The 20,542-nt window shown below is 38.3% G+C and overlaps 1 protein-coding gene across 1 annotated transcript; it reads left to right on the top strand.

Annotated features, from left to right (window-relative positions):
- Nucleotides 1–416: 416 nt before the first annotated feature.
- LOC134658429 (protein THEM6) lies at nucleotides 417–7,493 on the top strand. The gene is made up of 6 exons (XM_063514112.1): nucleotides 417–592; nucleotides 3,938–4,106; nucleotides 4,924–5,138; nucleotides 5,542–5,730; nucleotides 6,842–6,935; nucleotides 7,391–7,493. The coding sequence occupies exons 2-6, from the start codon at nucleotides 3,941–3,943 to the stop codon at nucleotides 7,420–7,422; spliced, it is 696 nt and encodes a 231-aa protein (XP_063370182.1). The 5' UTR covers nucleotides 417–592; nucleotides 3,938–3,940; the 3' UTR covers nucleotides 7,423–7,493.
- Nucleotides 7,494–20,542: the final 13,049 nt, after the last annotated feature.

Here is a 20,542-nt window from a genome sequence, read left to right as displayed (position 1 = left end):
TTTGCTCTATTTTTTGTTGATGGTGCGGAACCTTCCGTGCGCGAGTCCGACTCGCACTTGGCCGGTTTTTGAAAAACCCCATAGTCCCTCGAGGAAACCTCGATAATAGTCAGTTCATTTCATAGTCGGAGCGTTCGCGGAAGGGAATTCTTCACTATCACTATCACTACATTATTTAAACAAAGCTTTCCGCTGTCTGTCTGTCTGTATGCGGTTTTTTTAAATAGATAGAGTGATTCAGTAGGAAGGTTTATGTATAATTTGTTAACCCGTGCGAAGCCAGTGCGGGTCGCTAGTATTATATACATTACATTTTTACAAAATTCTGATATGTAATTTTCTGATTTAAATACGTACTTTCCAATGTATATAAGCCCTTATTTCACAACAGACCTATCGATTATTGCGCGCGCCGCGCCTCCTGTCAAACGGAAAACGTGAAAATATTTGAGTTGACATCTCACTTTATACCTATTCTAGCGCAAAATAAAGAAAATAAATCACAATTGAAGAGAATTGTTATCGGCAAGACGTGTTTTTAGAGTGTTATTTAGTTTACAAGACAATGTACTCTTTGTGAGCCGGTTCTACGGTGAGTTTTTTAAAACAATTTATTTTATGAGGTTAGTGTAAGAAATAATTAATTTTTGCTTCATTTAAAGACAGGTATTTAATTATCTTTGCCAGTTAAAATAATACTAGTTAACAAATAAATATGGGAGGTATATAAAAGGTTAATAATGTGACGTTATTGTAGAGAAGGTTATGCACCGGCACCATGCTCTATATTTCTATTAGGGATACGCAGGCCAAATCTATGCGAGCAGAACCGCGGGCATAACTAATGCTCTAAATCAATTATGACGAAAACATTTTCACACTCAGCTCCTAGTCACAATAACCTATTATGCTATTATTAACTTTGCTATTATTAGTGTACAGGCGCCTGATTATAATAGGTTATGGTCTAAATCTAATCTTATCTAATACCTTTAAAAGAGCAATTCTTGCATATTTATTTATATATATTAACTATATACCTATAAACGAGAAATTCTTGTATATTATATATTTTGTTTTTGAAATATATATTTCGGTGACCTCGGAAACGGCTCTAACGATTTCGATGAAAGGACCCCGTACCATAAGTATGGAAAATGTGGTTTCAGTTAAATATTCTGAGATTTTGATATAATATAGATTTTATCGTCCTGAACAAAAGTCTCTATGGGGGCTACCACTGTTGCCGAGTCCCTTTCAGAGTTACGACTTATTTTGTACCCTCAAGGAAATAGACTAGTACTAACTACTAATTCGCACCTTGTCACAGTGACAGTAATATCAGTAATGTAATATGACACTTCCAGCGTCTTTTTCTAGTGAAAAATAAATCGTTTGATAAATGTTTTGAGAAGTTCTTATTACAACGACATACAAATCATTGGAACATTTTTTTGTGCATTTTAATGCACCCATATTTTTACAGTAGATTGTACCAGACAAAACAAACTACCAAACGGATAAAATGAAAGAAAATAGTGTTACTCGTTCAATCTTATCTACATATATTTACATACTTTTGATAGATACACATGTACACTTTAAAACTCGGTTTATCAAGGATTTCTGTTCGCACAATCAAGTATGTGGTTTAATAATGCAGTACTTGGGTATTTCACGTTTTCTTGATGACGTGCATAACCAAGGTACCATACCACACTGGCAACATGAGCACAACAACCAATAGTCCTGGCACTGGAATTGTATTTGAAAAGAACTTTTAGGAAATCATCAGAGAGTCCTTGACACATTTTCACCAAGAACATCAATAATTTTTTTTCTGTGACATTGCGGTTAGGCCCGTCGTCGTTAATCGGCACACAATACTGCAACATGTCTTGAAATTGCTGTTTTGTTACGGGAGATATTATACTGAAATCTTCTTCTGAGATGTTGTCTACGTCAAAATCATCACTTTTTTTTTGCTTACGTAACGTGTGTAGGAATGAACTCAATTCATGGCCCGCAAGTCGATAACGTCGTTTAACAAATAGTAACGTGGGCTTCAATTCTAAAAGTAGTAGCCCGGAAATGTCCAAGTGTTCAACACAACATCGAGCTGATGCGGGTACATAAATGTTTAATTCAATGAAGACGTTTGTTCTTGCATTGAGGTTCAACCGGGGATGGTTTTCTCGTGAGTTGCAAATCATGCAAGTATTGCTCGACCTTTGCCTCAGTACGTTTAAAGCAATACAATCATCGCGACGCAGCTCCTCCAACTCTGTATTTAGCAATCGGTCACAGTTAATACATACACGGGACTCATTGATAAATTCAGCCGGGATATTGTTCATACTTTCTCTGTATGAAATCGCCATCTGAATTTTTTCTTCGTTATTTTCCGGTATCCGCCGCAAAGCACGAGGAACATAGGCATTATTGCAGACAAAGCAATGTCCTCTAACTAATAGTAACGCCATTCTACTTTACTCTTACCTATTTGTAAATCTTACATCTAAACCTTACATAAATAATCTTATTCGGTATATATTCACATTATTATCAATAAATATTATGTTATTTATTAATAATCTACGAAGTGCACATGACGCACGTTTGAAGTTGACATTGCAGTCACTTTATCTTTCGTCAAATGGCCAGTTTATCGCGAAATCGCAATATAGGTTCAATCTAATGTCAATTGTTTAAATATATAGTTGGTAATTGCATCTAATTAATGATTTACTATCTGATACAAAATCAGTCGTAACTCTGAAAGGGACTCGGCAACAGTGGTAGCCCCCATAGAGACTTTTGTTCAGGACGTTAAAATCTATATTATATCAAAATCTCAGAATATTTAACTGAAACCACATTTTCCATACTTATGGTACGGGGTCCTTTACTATCGGGGGCGAAAAATCGATCTAACTAGGTCTTATCTCTGGGAAAACGCGCATTTTCGCAAAGCTCGGTCTCCCAGATATTTTTTAAATAACTCAAACAGAGGCAACCATCCCATAGTTGCTATTAAGGTTATTTTATTATGTATGCGCATGTTTATGCCTTTTCTAATAGCTATAGTAAATAGTAATAGTTTATTGTTATATAAACAGATGTATAAAACTGATCAATGAGCAATTACTGTAGGTAACTAAGGCTTCCTCAAGTACGGTTTCTCTCGTTTTCATTTTATTAGTAATGTTGTTTTGTTTTCTTCCGTATATATTGTGCAAGATGAGTGATATTATATTTCCAACTGGTTTTCCAGTTTACAAGACAAACCACTTATATCATATATTAGATATTAGGCTAGGTACATATTATATAGGTTTTAAAAATCATAAAGAGCCAGATTCGAACTTACAAAAAAAGTAGGTTCTAAGTCAATTTCATCTCATTTTAACATTATTCAGCCGTGCATCTCGCGCGTGTATTGCCTGATGTGTATAGGGGATTTGGTACCTTTCAATTTCCTCGTAGTTGTATAAAACTCCTCTGCAGTGTTGTCGTAAATAAGTTACCATCATCGAGGAAATTCTAGGTCCATGTACAGTCAGCAGCAGAAGTTCCAAAGCGGGCGAGGTGTTCAAAATTACCTTATTGACACGCTCTTAATATTCTCTTAACAACAAAGTCGCGTCAAGATAATTTTGAACACCTCGCCCGCTTAGCAACTTCTGCTGCTGCAACGTTACAATGAATATGGAGCTTAGCAGTTTAGCTTTGCGGTTTCTACTCTATCAGAATTTGGATTCTATTCTATAGCTGGTCAAGCAGATCTTGTCAGTAGGTAGAAAAAAGCGACAAATTTGAAAAATGTAGGCGCGAAGGGATATCGTCCCATAGAAAATTTGAATTTCGCGCCTTTTTTTACTGACATGATTTGCTTGACCAGCTATAGGTATTTATCACTTCGATATTGAATTTGCAGAGTATGTGGCCGCTATGCATCCCGGCGTGGGGCGCGGCGGTGGCGGCGGGCGCGCTGGTGCTATACGGCACCATAGACGTTGCGTACTTCGCACGCATGCTGTTCACGGTCACGCGCGCTAGGTACTTCCGCAAGAAGGCGTGCCTGTTGGAAACCACGGAGGTCGGATGTAAGTATGACTCCTTATGGCATCCCAGCGTGGGGTGCGCTGGTGCTATACGGCACCATAGACGTTGCATACTTCGCACGCATGCTGTTCACGGTCACGCGCGCTAGGTACTTCCGCAAGAAGGCGTGCCTGTTGGAAACCACGGAGGTCGGATGTAAGTATGACTCCTTATGGCATCCCAGCGTGGGGTGCGCTGGTGCTATACGGCACCATAGACGTTGCATACTTCGCACGCATGCTGTTCACGGTCACGCGCGCTAGGTACTTCCGCAAGAAGGCGTGCCTGTTGGAAACCACGGAGGTAGGCTGTAAGTATAAGAATAGAATAAGAATAGTTTATTTTCTAAAAGTGTTACAAACGTGTATGACGCCTTATGGCATCCCAGTGTGGGGTGTGCTGGTGCAAACCGGCACCGTCGACGTGGCAGTCGACTATACGTCAACTATGCTTTCCCAGCATTCTTATCTAAATCAATCCCAGAGAATCTGTCGATCAATTCCATCTTACGCATATTTCCTCCAAAAATTAAAAAAAAACGGCCAAGTGCGAGTCGGACTCACATTCCAAGGGTTCCGTACATTAAGTCCGACTCACGCTTGACTGCACATTTCTAATAGGTTTTCCTGTCATCTATAGGTAAAGAACTATTTTGTGTATTTTTTTCAAAATTTTAGACCCAGTAGTTTTGGTCATAAAGAGGGGTGCGGGGGGGGGGGGGTTGTTCGGACAGACAGACGGACGCACGAGTGATCCTATAAGGGTTCTGATTTTTCCTTGTAAGGTACGGAACCCTAAAGGAACATCATTTGTTTCCAGCCTGGGTCCTTCTCTCCGACATCGATACTCTCCTCTACCACATGAACAACGCGCGCTACCTTCGCGAGCTGGACTTCGCTCGCGCCGACTTCTACGAGAGAACTGGTCTGTACTCCAACATTAAAGCGGCTGGCGGGGCCGTCGTGCAGGCGGCTTGCACTATTCGCTATAGGAGATATCTGAAGCCGTTCACCAAGTTCACTATTACGTCCAGAGTAAGTTCACAAATAACCTTTCTGAAATGAGAATGTTCAAGGAAACTAAGATAGGAAACTAAGATAGGTAGCTCATTAGCTAGAAAAGTTGATGACATGCCTTATGTGTTATGTGTATCCATTGATGACTTTGACTTTTATCTAAAAGCGCTGGAAGGCCAAAATGCATGCAAAATGTATTTAAGCGGCCAAAGGCGAATTTGCAGCTGATTTGAAGATGGATCAGTGTTTCCACCAAATCCGAATTCTCTTGAAAACCTCCTTATTAACGTGATTTTTTGTGTTTAGTTATATTTTATAATATGTATGCTAGTTTTAAGGTAAGTATTTAAGTATGGGCACTATAGTTGTCTGAAATAAAGATTTCATTCATTCATTAACAAACCATCACGTAATGTTCCAGGTGATCTACTGGGACAACAAGACCGTCTTCATGGAGCACGAGTTCGTCGGCCCCGGCCACTTCGTGCACGCGGTCGCCGTGTGTCGACAACGCGTGATCGACACGGCCGCCGCGCCGATAGCGGAGCTTTTGGTCCAGCTGCATTGTGCGGGTACTTGCAAGCCGCAGCTTGGGAAGATGCCACCGGAGGTAAGTTTATTTTATTTATTGTTCTCGCTCTTCTACTAATCTACGGGGACAATAAGACCCGTCTTCATGGAGCTCGAGACACTACGTGCACGCTGTCGCCGACTCGCCGTGTGCCGACAACGCGTGATCGATACGTGACCGATAGCGGAGCTATTGGTCCAGCTGCACTGTGCGGGGACCTGCAAGCCGTAGCTGGGGAAGATGCCTCCAGAGGTATGGAAGTTTTGAAATAATTATGGTTCTTTGTTTTCGTTCGTAGCCTCTGCAGCACAGAAGCTCCTAGACTTTAACAGCTCAGGAAAATGGCACCAGAGGTCCTCTTGTTCATGCTCTTCTTATGCCTTTTGTCCAAGGCTTTTTCCAGTACAGACTCTTGATAGCGTGATTGAGGATTTTTACAGTCTTTAATTTAAGACACTCGTACATATAGTCAACTGACAATTCATGTACCTTATTGCAAAGACAGAAGGTCCATCGAGGGACAGTTAAGTGTTACTATTAGTGCATACTGCATGCCCGCGGTCGCCGTGTGACAATGCGTGATCGACACTATTGGTCCAGCTACACTGTGCGGGGACCTGCAAGCCGCAGCTGGGGAAGATGCCGCTGAGGTGTGGAAAATAATGATGGGTTTCTATTCAGTCTAAGTAACTTTTACATCTACTTGAACAGAATAAAGTGTTAGTGTGTTTGACACACTCTGTCATTGCAAATACCATGCAGAGTTAGCTTGGATCAGATTAAGCTCTAAGGAGGACTTACTGTAAGCTTATGCTCGCGACTTAGATTGTACAGAATAATTATTTGTGTGATAAAAAATATCCTATGTTATAAGGGAAGGAAAAGCTTCGAGGTTAAATCAAACTGTCTTATTCCAAATTTTTCAATTAAACTAGTACTACGGCTTAATCAAACTCAACAGCAACACTAGTGACCATACGTGACACAGTATAAATGAGGAGTGTCTTTTCAAAAGGGTTTATTTTTTCTGGGAATCTATTTCTAAATTGGACCTTAAGTTTTCTTGAGCAAGGTTCTCTCTAGAAGTACCGCTAAGAAAAAAATAAACCCTTTTGAAAACTCCTCAGATGAGCGTATTTCTTATTTCCAGTTGGAACTATGGGTACAGAGCAATGAGTTGAGTTCTGCCCGCCTGCGGTCAACCGTGGTGCCTGCGCCCTTCCTACCAGCCTCACCTCAAATAGGTACGTGTCGACTATAGTTACAATATAAAATATTTATTTAGTTTAAAACATTATAGGTACAGCAGAAAAAGTTGCTAATCCAGGTGTTCAAAATGATCTTGACGCGACTTTATTGTTAAGAGAATAAGCGTGTCAAGGTAATTTCGAACACCTCGCCCGCTTAGCAACTTTTACTGATGTAAGTACATAATAACAAAAAATATCAAATAATTAACTACAAACACACCAAATAAGATGCCGCTCAGCATATGTCGTGTCATAGACGCGACATTGGTTTTCAGGGCACCCAGGAAAACCACCATAGAAAATTAAAACTAAAACAGAACAGTAACTAAAACGCAGTGTCAGGGAGCCGGCCGCGGAACCGTCGGAACCCTTCGGACACCCTTCGGCCAAAACTCTTTGGTAAATTGTTGTCAATCGATCCTTTTAATTCCACCTTCATTCCGTTCCAGGATCTGGAGAATCCATAACCGCTGCAGAATGAAGCGTTACCAACAGGGAACACAAACTGAACCCGATTCGAGTGACATGGAAAACGATTGAGGACAGCTAGAACTTTTCAGTTCATTCTTTTTGATGTTTTTGTACGTCAGCTCGGCTGGAAAATGGTCCAAGACCTGAAACCGAGGCTTTCGGCTTTTATAATGCATAAAGTCAATGTGGGGAATACCGGCATACAACATTTTTGGTTGGGAAGACCGTCATAGGGTAATAACTCCCGTATTTGTAACGTGAGCAGGCGTGTTTCACTCCGCGATTTCGTTGCGTCGCTACAAGTACATGCAGCCCACACCATTTTTGGTGTCTAGCCATAGTAGTTGCCGCGCACCGCTACGGAACAGACGCCTACTCGCGCTTACGCCACCTAGCGGTCATATCTGTTGTAATAGACGTGATTTGTTAAAGAGTGAATCTTCTGTAGGTACCTAGTACTATTATTTATTCTGTGACGTCAGTCAGAAAGCAGAAAGGAAGAGCTTCGCTTCGCTCCTACCGATCTTCTGTCACAGAATAAATAATAGTACTAAGTACAGAAGACTCACTCTCTAACAAAACGCGTCTGTTACGATCAGCACAGGTATGGACGCTAGGTGGCGACAGCGCCACCCGCGGCTTATGACTTTCCCCAAAATTGGGGCCGAACGGATGTACTTTTAGCTACCTGTAGCAAAGCGACGAAATCGCGGAGTGAGACACGCCTGCTTCTGTAAGTGAACTATATATGTGTAAAAGAGATCGATCTCACCTGATAGGCGGTCTTCGCCACATTGACCTTAGATGGAAATGGAATGTCAACAAAATTGGGGCCGAACGGATGTACTTTTAGCTACCTGTAGCAAAGCGACGAAATCGCGGAGTGAGACACGCCTGCTTCTGTAAGTGAACTATATATGTGTAAAAGAGATCGATCTCACCTGATAGGCGGTCTTCGCCACATTGACCTTAGATGGAAATGGAATGTCAACAATTGAATTGTTAGAACGAAAATGTTGGCTGGGAAGAGCGGGGTCTCCTGTCACAGGTATATTTTACTTACTAGGAGACTCCATTAACTGTATTGTTAAAACGAAACATTTACCTAAATAAATAATTTTTCATTTTCATTTTTCATTCAACATATTTCTACTTAAAAAGTAGGTATAAAAACTGCCAAGCTGACAAATGTGCTAGTCTTTGCGTGTAGATATTTGTTAAGTTGATTTACATAAATTTAATATTATTAATGTACTTAATGTTTATTATAATTTATTTTGTATCCCACGGTGCCTATTGGTTGCGCTACGTGGTTGGCCAGAGGAACTCCCGGCCTAGTCAAGGTGACAATCGCTATCGCTACGATAACGAAACGCTTTGTGTCTCTCATCACTCTTCCATATTAGCACAGGGCGGACACGCCATACATCAAAAATCATTTGCGTTTATGCGTGTGCGCTCGTCTGTACACGCGTCATTGTGTATGTGTGGGTAAGTCGCAGTACTGAGAGCACGCCAGAAGTCCGCCAGATTCGTGTCGCGGGGCGAGGTAATGCGAGTCGGGGCGGGGCGGTGCGTGGCCGTTCTGTATGATAATACTATTACTTATTATGTTATGTGATATTAGTGCGACAGTGACAGGTTGCGTTTTGATCGCTACGGAGCGTAAGCGAATGGCATGTTGGCTACGCGGCCTGATGACTTTGACTAGCTACCTTAAGGCTGGATGGATACCCTAATATGGCCGCCCATGTGCATCATTAATTTTTGATAAAATCGTGTACTTAAAGTACAACTATACACACAAGTGTTTACTGTTTATAGATAGGTTATTAAATAAAATTGTAATATCATCGATAAAATCACGATATAATATGAACACAGACCTACATTAAATGTTTGTATGAAGTATTATAATCTAATGATCTCTATTTCTGTATTTGTGCGCGACGCACTGGTAATATCAACTGTACGACGGCTAGAAGTAGGAATTGTTATTTTAATTGTATGTCATCTCATTATAAAAGTTTTAAGCATTAGCATTAAGATTTTCTGGGATTTCATTGATAAAATTATGAAAACAATACACGTTTATATTTGTTGTGATGCCTTTTAATATATTTTATATTAATATTATAGCCTCTTTATTCCTTAATAAACAAACATATCATTTCTTAATTAAATTAATATTTCATTTCATGCATTAGGTACTATACTTTACAATTACACATTATAATATTGCAAGTTTACAGTATAATTTATTTTCTTATTATTATTATTTATTTATTTTTATATCGAAAAAACATATGTAGATTAATAAATTATACATAATTTATTTATTTAAATGTTTATATAAGGACCTCTCTACGAGTAAAGGCCTCCTCCATATCCTTCCAAGTATCTCTATCCATTGCCTTTGTAATCCAGTCCTTTCCAGCCGCTCTATCTATCTCGTCTGACCACCTCTCTTTCGGTTTTCCCTTAGTACGTTTACCGAGTGGTCCTGGCCAAGTAGTTACTTTATTTGCCCATTTGTCCTTGCTCATACGTGCCACATGGCCTGCCCACTTCCATTTTAGTTTTTTACAGTATTGTAAGGCGTCTATTACGTTTGTTGTCCTTCTTATGTCTGCATTACGTTGCTTGCCTTTTAATATAGCTACTAACAAAAAGTTGAAATAATCCAGGACGTTTGATGACTTGTTCATATTATTATTTATTACTTATTTACCTTTGAATCATATACCTACCTAATAATGTCCAATTCCGTCGGCTTGCCACTTCCACTTTAAGACAGTTTAGCATAGGTATTAAGTATACGACCAAGTCTTCGACGTTCAAAGAAACAGTATCTAAGTACTTAAGTAAAAATTTGATCTTCATACATTTTACTTGTTATTTAACTCTTTAACGGTCAAGATTTAAAAAAATACACAGCTAAAGTCTTAAAGTTATATAAATTCTGAATAAGAAAAAATACTTAAAGATGTCAAATACATTATAATCTTATAGGTACCTTTGAACGAGCAAATCTTGTATATTTATTTATTTACTTATATTATATATTTCGGGGATTTCGGAAACGGCTCTAACGATTTCGTTGAAGTTTGCTATAGGGGGGATTTCGGGGACGAAAAATCGATCTAACTGGGTCTTATCTCTGGGAAAACGCGCATTTTTGAGTTTTTATATTATGTTCTCCGAGCAAAGCTCGGTCTCCCAGATATTATCTTTAATAATCTAAGTGTGCCATATAAAGGGCTAAAACATTTGAGAAAAATATTACCTACTTTCGATCCTGCAAGCCGGCGAGAATCGAGTTCCACAGGTATTTTGTTTTTATATGTACGTTTAACCTTTTCGACGCCGTGTCAAACACAAAAGCTGTCACGCTGACGCCACGTCACCGAAGTGTCAAAACTGAAATTGAACTTTATGCATATGCACGTAGGTCTATGTTGCTCTGTGGTCTGTGACCGATTAATCGGTCTTTGGCGTTGAACCTACGGTGCGGATATATCGGTCGTTGGCGTCCAAAAGGTTAATACATACTTCCGATCCCCGATGTACTAAAATTGACTCAACTTATGTAAATGCGGCATAATGTTCCTCATGGCGACAAAACAGCCTTAAGCCGCCATTCTTCATGCTAATGTCGTAAAACAAACTGTACATAGTCTATAAATTATGTAATGCATAAAATGTATACATTTATTATGCTTTTTATTTAATGACTGACCTTGAAATTACGGATGGAAGTAATTTTCATTAGAAGTAGCTAATACCTACTTGTTTTAAAACAGCGGCGATATAGATTATATTACGATAACTAATCTAGATGGGGTATGATGAGAAAATCGTAAACTAGGTAGAGTCTGTGCGGAATGAGAAGAGTCTTGAAATGTATGGGATCCAATACATTCTACGGCTCTTCTCTTTCCGCACAGACTCTATTGACTAAATTTGTTCTCAGTTAATAGATTTTCAGAAGATTTTTTGACAAAATATTTTCCGTTTTGTAAAAAATCTAATTTCAGGCATAGTTATGTTATTATCCTATTGTAAGTATCTACACAGACTACATATATACAGACGCTGCTATCCCATACATTCAAATGTGACCGCCTAAAAGCGCACCATTACCAGATGGCGTCACTGAAAAAGCACTGTTGCCTATCATGGATACAAGATGGCGCTGTGTCACATCCAAATCATAGAATTCCTAACGACATCTATACGTCTTCATTGAAAGTTAGTAGACATATGTCGTTGCCAACGATTAGAAGTAATCAACAGATGTCGCTTTATAGCGTATTGAATAAATCATGAATCTAGTTTAAAACTGGATCAAGCATGAGGGGTGGAAGGAAATGACCGAACAGGATAGTCTTATGTATCTTTCAGTATGAGTAAAGAGAGTTCGGGCACTTAAGGAGTACAGGGAGGGAAGGGAGAGGCAGGGTACAGAGAAATAGCGTAGCCAAACGGTATAACCATAAAGTAATTTCGGAAAACGATACTGTGGTGATGATAATATTTATATATTATAAGAATGCTACATAAGTCTTGCCGAAACTATTTAAACCGGCTGAAAATAAATACCTGTCATAATAATTTTGCGCATGCTACCATTGGTGCATGGCAAAAGGATTAGACATTACTACTGGCGTAAGTCCGTCTATATGCCACCATGCCACTGGTACTTGAGCGTTTCTTTATATTTTTTTAATCCAATTGCTCAAAAAGTTTAGTTTTTGTAGCTGCAAATCGTGCGTAAAGTTTGATTTTTTTACACTAGTGCTAAAAAGTAATCTGATTGATACATTTTAAATAAATGAGTATTATGCGAGACCCGCTTATAAATGACCCACCTGAACAACGCGCGATTGGGCATAAAGGAGTATTATTCGAGACCCAATAGTATTACTTGAACAGCGCGCGACAGAATGAAGCTGACGTTCATACAATACACTTTATACACTTAATATAAATGTAATTAATTAGATATATATCAATATAATGAAATAACAAAAGATTCATGTTTTTTTACATATAGCTGGTCAACCAAATCTTGTCAGTAAAATAAAGGCGCGAAATTCAAATTTTCTATGGGACGATATCCTTTCGCGCCTACATTTTTCAAATTTGCCGCCTTTTTCTACTGTCAAGATCTGGTTGACCATGTATAATTATATGTTCTGAAAATTAATTTTATTAATTTTAATAATACAATTTCTCTTCAATTGGCATAATGCTGACAACAGTGACAACAGAATCCACATTGAAAAAAATGGCAATTAAAAGTAAAACTTTTTTTATTCCCTTCCCGCCTTTTTTATTCAACATTTAAAGTGATTTATGTTTGTAAGTAATTGCCAAGAAAGCATAAGTTATTAAATAAAAATGAGTGATTCAGACGATTTTGGAGTTAATTTAACGCCACCAGATATCAAAGCAAAGGCATCCGTTGTAAGTGACAGGGCTATAACCGCGAAAATCGAATTTTGCAAATTGCGGGCATTTTTCTCTGTCACTCTAATTACGCCTGCATTGGAGTAAAAGAGAAAGATCCCCGCAATTTGCGAATTTCGGTTTTGGCGGTAGCCCCTCAGTATATTTCCGGAAAAATCGAAAGCTCGGTACTCGTGCAAAATGACATACTTCTCGCACTTATATCGAAAACTACTATTTTTTGCCATTTTTTATATTGTGATCTTTTTTGCCACTTTTGTGTTATTTGTACTCAAATTCACGAGCTCTTTCGATCCTAATGAGATAAAATACCTCAATTCATGCTCAATTCACTCTTATCGTGCCTTCTAAAAATTTACGATACAAGTTGCATTGCAATAACTATAAAAAAGTAACTGATTTGACTAGTACGAAAATACCCTATTGTAACAATACGATGCGACGTTGTCGAGTTAAACTGGACTCGCTTCGCAGTAACTCATAGCAGTTTGGCAACGTCGCGTCGTGCTTTTATTTTTAAGCAACAGATTTGTACATGATTTGTACCATCTTAGTACCTATACATACAAAGATATGTTTTCATAACGTTCCTTTTCAACTTCTCCCATGGCAAAACCCGTACCTATCAAACCTGAAATTATTATACAAAAGCATTTAATGTTTGTTTTAATAAACTTTTTCTGTTATAATTAGAATAAATATATCTAATTTTGCGTATATTGACCAGGCAGGTGTTTGTATCACTAATTATGTGACCTATAAGTATAGACAGACAACAGCGTGCACAGAAACGTCAAAAACGGCATCAAGTAATGATTATTGCTATTTTAAAATTAGTCCCCTACTTCAGGGTAATGTTATACGCCTGTTCCTTAAAAAAGCTGAGGGCCTACCGCGAACCACGTTCGACGTGTTGCCTCCCTGTCACACTTACGTACGAATTTACAAGTGCGACAGAGAGGCAACACGTCGAACGTGGTTCGCGGTAGGCCCTCAGAAATGGACACTGAGGCATAATTATCATTATTTTGGAATTTAAGTACTATATAATATTATTTGTAGTCTTTTGGAATATCATATTTTATTTGAACTAATAATATTGTATAATAATAAATCATAAAAGCTCTATTTAGGGACAAGAAAGAACTTTCAACGGCAACACTAAAAATAAACTGTCAAATAGTCAAGTCGCCACAAAGCGGCACCGCGTTTGTTGGTTGCCTTTGCTTTGTTTCTGTTTATACAAACTTATTAATTTCATATTATAGCTTCATTTGAACTATAGTACAAGTACGTGAATAGAATACCTAGACGTGTCTTGCTTGGTGCAGTTGCGTAGGTATGCTAAAAGGAAAGTTGGAAGACCGATGTGGCGCTTTAAAGACTGTGCTAAGCGTGACATGTGCCCAAAATGTGGGAGGTCGTGCCGCTCACGCATCGGCCTCCACAATCACCAAACCCGTTGTCTAAACAGCAATGCATAAATCGTCTGCAATAGACGAAAAGACCTGTGATGATGACGTGAATTGCCGATGTAGTAACGGAACACTACTAATGGTAAAACCTACATATTAATCTGACAGTGTCTACTGTTTGCCAATAAATGATAAAATTGATAAAAAATTAACACTTCAGGTAAGTTTGTTTTGAATACAAAGGTTAATTAAATAATTTATCACCACACCAACTGGTAAAGGCCCCCTTGATTGTTCAAATACTAATGAGAAAATTGCATTTATGATTTATCCCACATGTGGGGCAAAGTAATCAGATCTAAATTTTGAGTTTCCTTATGTTAGCTGGTAGAATTTACTTTTAAATGATGATTTTGAATTATAAATTCTTTATAATGTTCATGTGGATTTGATTTTTTTGGTATTTTATAGTTGGTATTTTCCCTGCATTGGCATGGTGATAAATTCTATGTTTCATTAGGTGGCAATGTTTGTTTAACCCTCGTGCCTTGAATTCTCACAACGCTCAAGATTCCACTTCTCGAACCACTCGCTACGCTCATAGTTCAAATCTTCTGCTTGCCCTGGAATCAACATTAGCATGAGCGGTTAAACAACTGCTTTGCCCCCTTGCCCACTAATAACTATTGTCAAGTTTTATTTTAACCCCCCATGCTAATATTGATACCCGAGCAAGCAAAAGATTCCAAAGTATTTAGAGTTAGAGCAAGAAAGAAGAAAGGTACGTCATAATTTCAAAGATGTTTGACATTTAAAATAACACATGTACTGCGCAGGCGATCAATATCGCTGCATACTTTTCTTGGTCTAAATCTATACAATGGTTAGTGTTTGCAAACAGACTCCAATGTGAAGGCAATGTGTATTAAACTTTATTGTGATATTATTACATTTTATATATAAAAAATATGTTTCTGATTTCAGGACCCAGCCTCTAGCCACTAGAAGTTACAATGTATGCAACAAGAGAGTGAAGATGAAATAGTCAATGCATCTCTGTACAGTCGCCATCAGATATATCGGAACGGCCAAGGTGTTCACAATATCTGAACACGCACTCTAACGCCCTGACAATAGAGGCGTGTTCAGATATTTGTGAGCGCCTTGGCCGCTCCGATATATCTGATGGCGACTGTACCACAAGTAAAATATTTTGAGTGGAAGATGGTTGAGATTGATTCCTGTTTCAACGGACAGACACATGCTATGAAGATTCTCTTAAAAATAATAAAATACAATTAATAAATTCAATGTTTAACATGATAGTGACTTTATTTTGTCTACCCACTAACAACCAATTTGTTCAATGCTGGCGGGCAATGGCGGTAAACTTAAATATTTGATGTGGTATGAAGCTAAATGTTTTGAACATAATGGCAAGCCACTAAAAAGTTTTAATCCTAGATTAGCCATTAAACTGTGGCTGCCAGTCTGATTTGTTAATTGTTATATAAGTACAGTCAGCGTCATATAGTAGGTAGCATCCAAAGTATTCAAATATTTCGGTACACCATATTATTTGTATGGCGTACTGAACTATTTGAATACTTTGGATGCGACCTACTATACGACGCTGACTGTACTTAATTTAAATATATATAAATTGTATATTATTTCTACGGCCTCCTAGCTAGTCAGTAGTGACAGTGACCCTGCTCTGCTATGTGCTATGAAGTAGGAGGTCCTGGGTTCAAATCCTCATAGGACATTTATTTGTTTTTTAATTGTGTGTGTATATATTAATGGTCTATATCTATTCCCATCTGTCCACACCTCTTGTATGGCGGCGGGGACAAATGGGCCACCACCATGGGACACCATATTAATACACTTTTAGGGGGATCCAAACCTAGGACTTCCAGCTTTGATATGATCATAAAATATAAGATATGTATGTATTTACATTTACACATTGTATTATTGCTCTCATACATATAGGGATATTTTTTTAAATGTCGGATGTCTCTTCTCTTTTGAGCATGAATAGAAGCAGGGGATAACTGACAGAACGGAATAGTCTTATGTATCTTTCAGTAGGAGTAGCAGCGAAAGCGCTATTATTGTTTGTCCTTGTCACAGTCTCACATCTTGTTTTATTCCCCACCGTAAATTGACCACCGTGATTGGTCGAATTCATTTGTTGCCCACCATAACAAATGCAATGCGACGCTATGATTGGTCGAATTTACATGTTTTGTCCCTCACGGAGGCACGCGTACACCACTTCTATAGGATGCTACCTTCTATGCTTTTGAGCAAGTTTTTGTCACCTGCCCTGCTATTCAAACTACTCAAGAATTTACAATGTTTTGTTACCAAGTAGGTCGATTAGTGTAAGACTGTCCTAAAATATATGTATAGCTATATGAGGACAATTTTGTAATGCGTAAGGTTAAGTAAATTAATATACAAACAGCAACACTCCTAACTGTACATCGGTACAGTTAACACTTAACAGTGTGGCTGATGATACCATGTAGGTTTAATATATTTTAATTATTATCACGTTTCTAAGAACAATAGTACATTATTGTCGAGGTTCGGAAGTAGCTACTTGCAAGCTGAGGATTCGTTTTAAACGGACGACCTTGGGAGTCCGTTTAATTGAATCCGAAGCCAGCAAGTAGCCTTCCAGCCGAGTCATATATAGTGCTTTTCTCAAAAATGGTGCAAGAGATATTTTACAGAAGCAACGTTCTAATTTTCACAGAGAAAAGTAAAACCATTAAAAAGATTTGCTTGCCGCCTTTAAAAAAAATAGAAGTGTATTTTTCTGCTGAAAATACGCCAACGTATTTGAGACACCTAAATAGTCGCGGTACCAACATTATATTAATAATAAGTGCTGATCATCTGTTCGGCTGTTTAATGGACCTATGCCTTCATTTGATATGGCCATTTAAAGTTTTAAAAAGTTTGGAACTCGTTTAATAATGGAATTTGTATGCAACATTGCAGTCCCGAAATCGAGACAGCAATGTTTTTAACTTTTTAATTTTTAGAATGACCATAAACTACACACTTCGCGACCTATTTTTTAACCGGCAACGTCGACTTTGCCGTCCATTTTTGAGAAAAATTATATTATTTATTACTTAATAATGTTGATATGTTGTCTGTGATATGATCATAAAGTATGAGGATTTACTACAGTGACATCTATTGATAGTCTTTCTCAAACAATCGAGCTATTTAGTGTGTTACAACGGCAAGAAACTAACTGTCTAGTAATGCGATAGATGGCGCTTAGAATAGTTCATGCCATTATTTATTTATTTTTTTCTGCGTCGATTTACTATGTGTAAATGGATGTTTTAAAAGGTTTTTGTTGTAATATGCTAAATAAATTAGAACTATACATGTTAATTTAAAAATTGGCAAGATTTGAAATAACACAAATATATATTTAGGCCCAATGGTGCTCTGAGTGACATCTCTTGGATTTTTGTGGAACTAAGCGAGGCTTGTATGGGCCGATTACTCTATACTATACTTACTTTATGGTATCTACAAAGTTTTAGATCAATCTAGCTAGTCGTTTTAAAATGAGAGCGTAACTATTACGTTACGAAGCGCTGATGGTGGCCTAGCGGTAAGAGCGTGCGACTTGCAATCCGGAGGTCGCGGGTTCGAACCCCGGCACGTACCAATGAGTTTTTCGGAACTTATGTACGAAATATCATTTGATATTTACCAGTCGCTTTTCGGTGAAGGAAAACATCGTGAGGAAACCGGACTAATCCCAATACGGGCCTAGTTTACCCTCTGGGTTGGAAGGTCAGATGGCAGACGCTTTCGTAAAAACTAGTGCCCACGCCAATCACTGGGATTAGATGCCAAGCGGACCCCAGGCTCCCATGAGCCGTGGCAAAATGCCGGGACAACGCGAGGAAGATGATGACGATGATGAACTATTACATTTTTATGGAGAACCGAGCTTGCTGAGGAATCTTAAATCGCCAGCATTCTTTTTTTTTTCACGCATAGCGACATATAAAACGCTCTTTAAGATAACCTATCGATCATCTCAAGGTTACCCAACAATTACATATAATGTTATGCAGCAATGAGTTTGCGCTGACGTAACGTAACCCAGTGACCTGCATATTGCACACGTTTGCCACACGCGGGTGCATTTTTGCGAACGAGGCTTCAATCTGTCATTAATAATCTCAAATCGTGCCGAATCACAATTTAAATAAAAAAAAAACCTCGTAATTTTACTTATTAATTTTCATTTATTCACGTAGTTTACTAGCATCACAAAATATTTTTTTTCTTAATTTTTAGACCCGCTGACAGTTTATTTTCTATTCTTCGGTCGGAAAGCGTCACATTTCCGCCCGCTCCGTTAAATGAAGTCGCCGCTTTCCGGCTCCGTCGAGCCGAACAAATAGTATACAAAGACTGGATAATAGGAAAGCCTCAGATCGCAGACGTTTCTTACTTTACTGCCGGGTATGTAATAATATAGGTACTAATTGTTTCTAGAAGTTGGGGCCTATGATTTTTGAAGTGAAAATTTCTTTCAGCGGCGCTCCGGGGCACTTTTTGAGGTGGGGAAAAAATGATAAACTCGAGACAGCGTAAGGCGATCATGTAACCGTAAGGCGATCACGTGACCGTAAGGGGCGTAAGGTTTAGATGGCCACTCATAATTTAGATGGCAGATGGCATTTAAATCAATAAAGAAAAAGTCAATGTTATTTGACATTTATGTTGCGGACTCCTTTTCAAGACTCTTTACCTATGTTCAAATAATTTGACGTTGGCAGTATGTAAATAAACATGTCAATGAAGAAGTGTGATTCATTTTTTATTTCTTTTTGAATTGTGATCTTATTTGAGAATGATTATAATATATAATAAATAAATAGAATACTTCCGCTAAACGTACGTATCGTGTTACCGGGCGTCGGTAACATAGTGAGGTGAGTTTTCACTTCTATCGGCACTCCCGGAGTGCAACCGTTGTTGCTTGTTTTTTTACAGTACATATGGTGCTATTTTCCCGAACTAGTGCGGGAATGAGCCTCCCTTCGGTCGTGTTTTAATTTATCGTCACTCGTTTCCAATTTCCTCTTTTCCGCACTTGTATAGTAAATAACTATTACTCTAATTAATAATCAAACTACCTAATATTCGTCAAGTTTCTAACAGGCAAAGAGTAGTATAATATATCTAACTGCAGGTTTAAGAGCTGCCAAATCCCTATGGCTGGCGTGTACGCTCATCACCAGACTATAAGGGCTCATTTAGCCGGTGCGAGAACTCGCATGCGAGTTTAGTTACATTGCGTCATTTGATCGGTCGGCTGAATTGATGTAACCTCAATGGTCCGCAATGTAACTAAAATCGTATATGAGTTCGCGCGCCGTCTAAATCAGCCCTTATGATATCAAATTCAATTTTAATCCTATCCTTCTAAGGCCCAGCCAAAAAACTGAAAAATATGAAATTTCCCACTGAAATTTGAACCTATAGTGTAGGGAATTGAGTTGATTTTGTTTTGTTTGTAAACTGAACTAAACAAAGGAAATGCAACTTTGTTGCAATTGAATATGATTCAAATTTAATGGAACTGAATAAGTACTATAGGTAGGATTTTGGGCCGTGGGATGCTAAAGTGAGTATTTATTATTTAGTAGCGCCTGGTGTTGTTCAAGTTCATTGATATATAATTGCTTGCAGAAAATTGGCAGGCGTTTAAATTTTTTGAGACAAGGATTTGAACAGGCGTAAACCCTAGAATCGGCTACGCGTGTTGCGCTACTGAAACGCTGTCAGTGAATGTGTTGTATGAAATAATCTTCAAAATGTATTCAGTCGAAGTAATTTATAGTTACAGTTCTGGGGATCGAACCCAGAGTGAGATTTTAGTTACATTGCGGATTATTGGTTACGTCCAATTCAGCAGACCGATCAAAACCCGCAATGTAATGAAACTCGCATCGTGGACCCTCATTTTATTGTATTTTGTTTTGACAATTTTTGTCACCATCACTACCACGAAACCGACCATTTTTGTCCTTTGCCATTATTCCCGTTTTAATAAGTAATTTTATATATTTAAAGGAATTTGATATGTACTTTTCGGGATATAAGAACAAAATTGGACGCGCTTCGCAGCATTCTATGCTTTTTAATTTTTTCTTGGACAGGGAATGAAATAAAATCAGTGAA

Source organism: Cydia amplana, chromosome 22, assembly GCF_948474715.1.
Source record: "Cydia amplana chromosome 22, ilCydAmpl1.1, whole genome shotgun sequence".
NCBI lineage: Eukaryota > Metazoa > Arthropoda > Insecta > Lepidoptera > Tortricidae > Cydia > Cydia amplana.
This window is presented reverse-complemented; position numbering and strand designations above follow the sequence as displayed.

Excerpts from the sequence above, each read along its gene's own strand:
- LOC134658429 (XM_063514112.1), top strand. The coding sequence starts at position 3,941 with ATGTGGCCGCTATGCATCCCGGCGTGGGGCGCGGCGGTGGCGGCGGGC. Across the intron at positions 5,139-5,541 it reads AGTTCACTATTACGTCCAGA|GTGATCTACTGGGACAACAA; the intron begins GTAAGTTCACAA and ends GTAATGTTCCAG. Across the intron at positions 6,936-7,390 it reads ACCAGCCTCACCTCAAATAG|GATCTGGAGAATCCATAACC; the intron begins GTACGTGTCGAC and ends ATTCCGTTCCAG.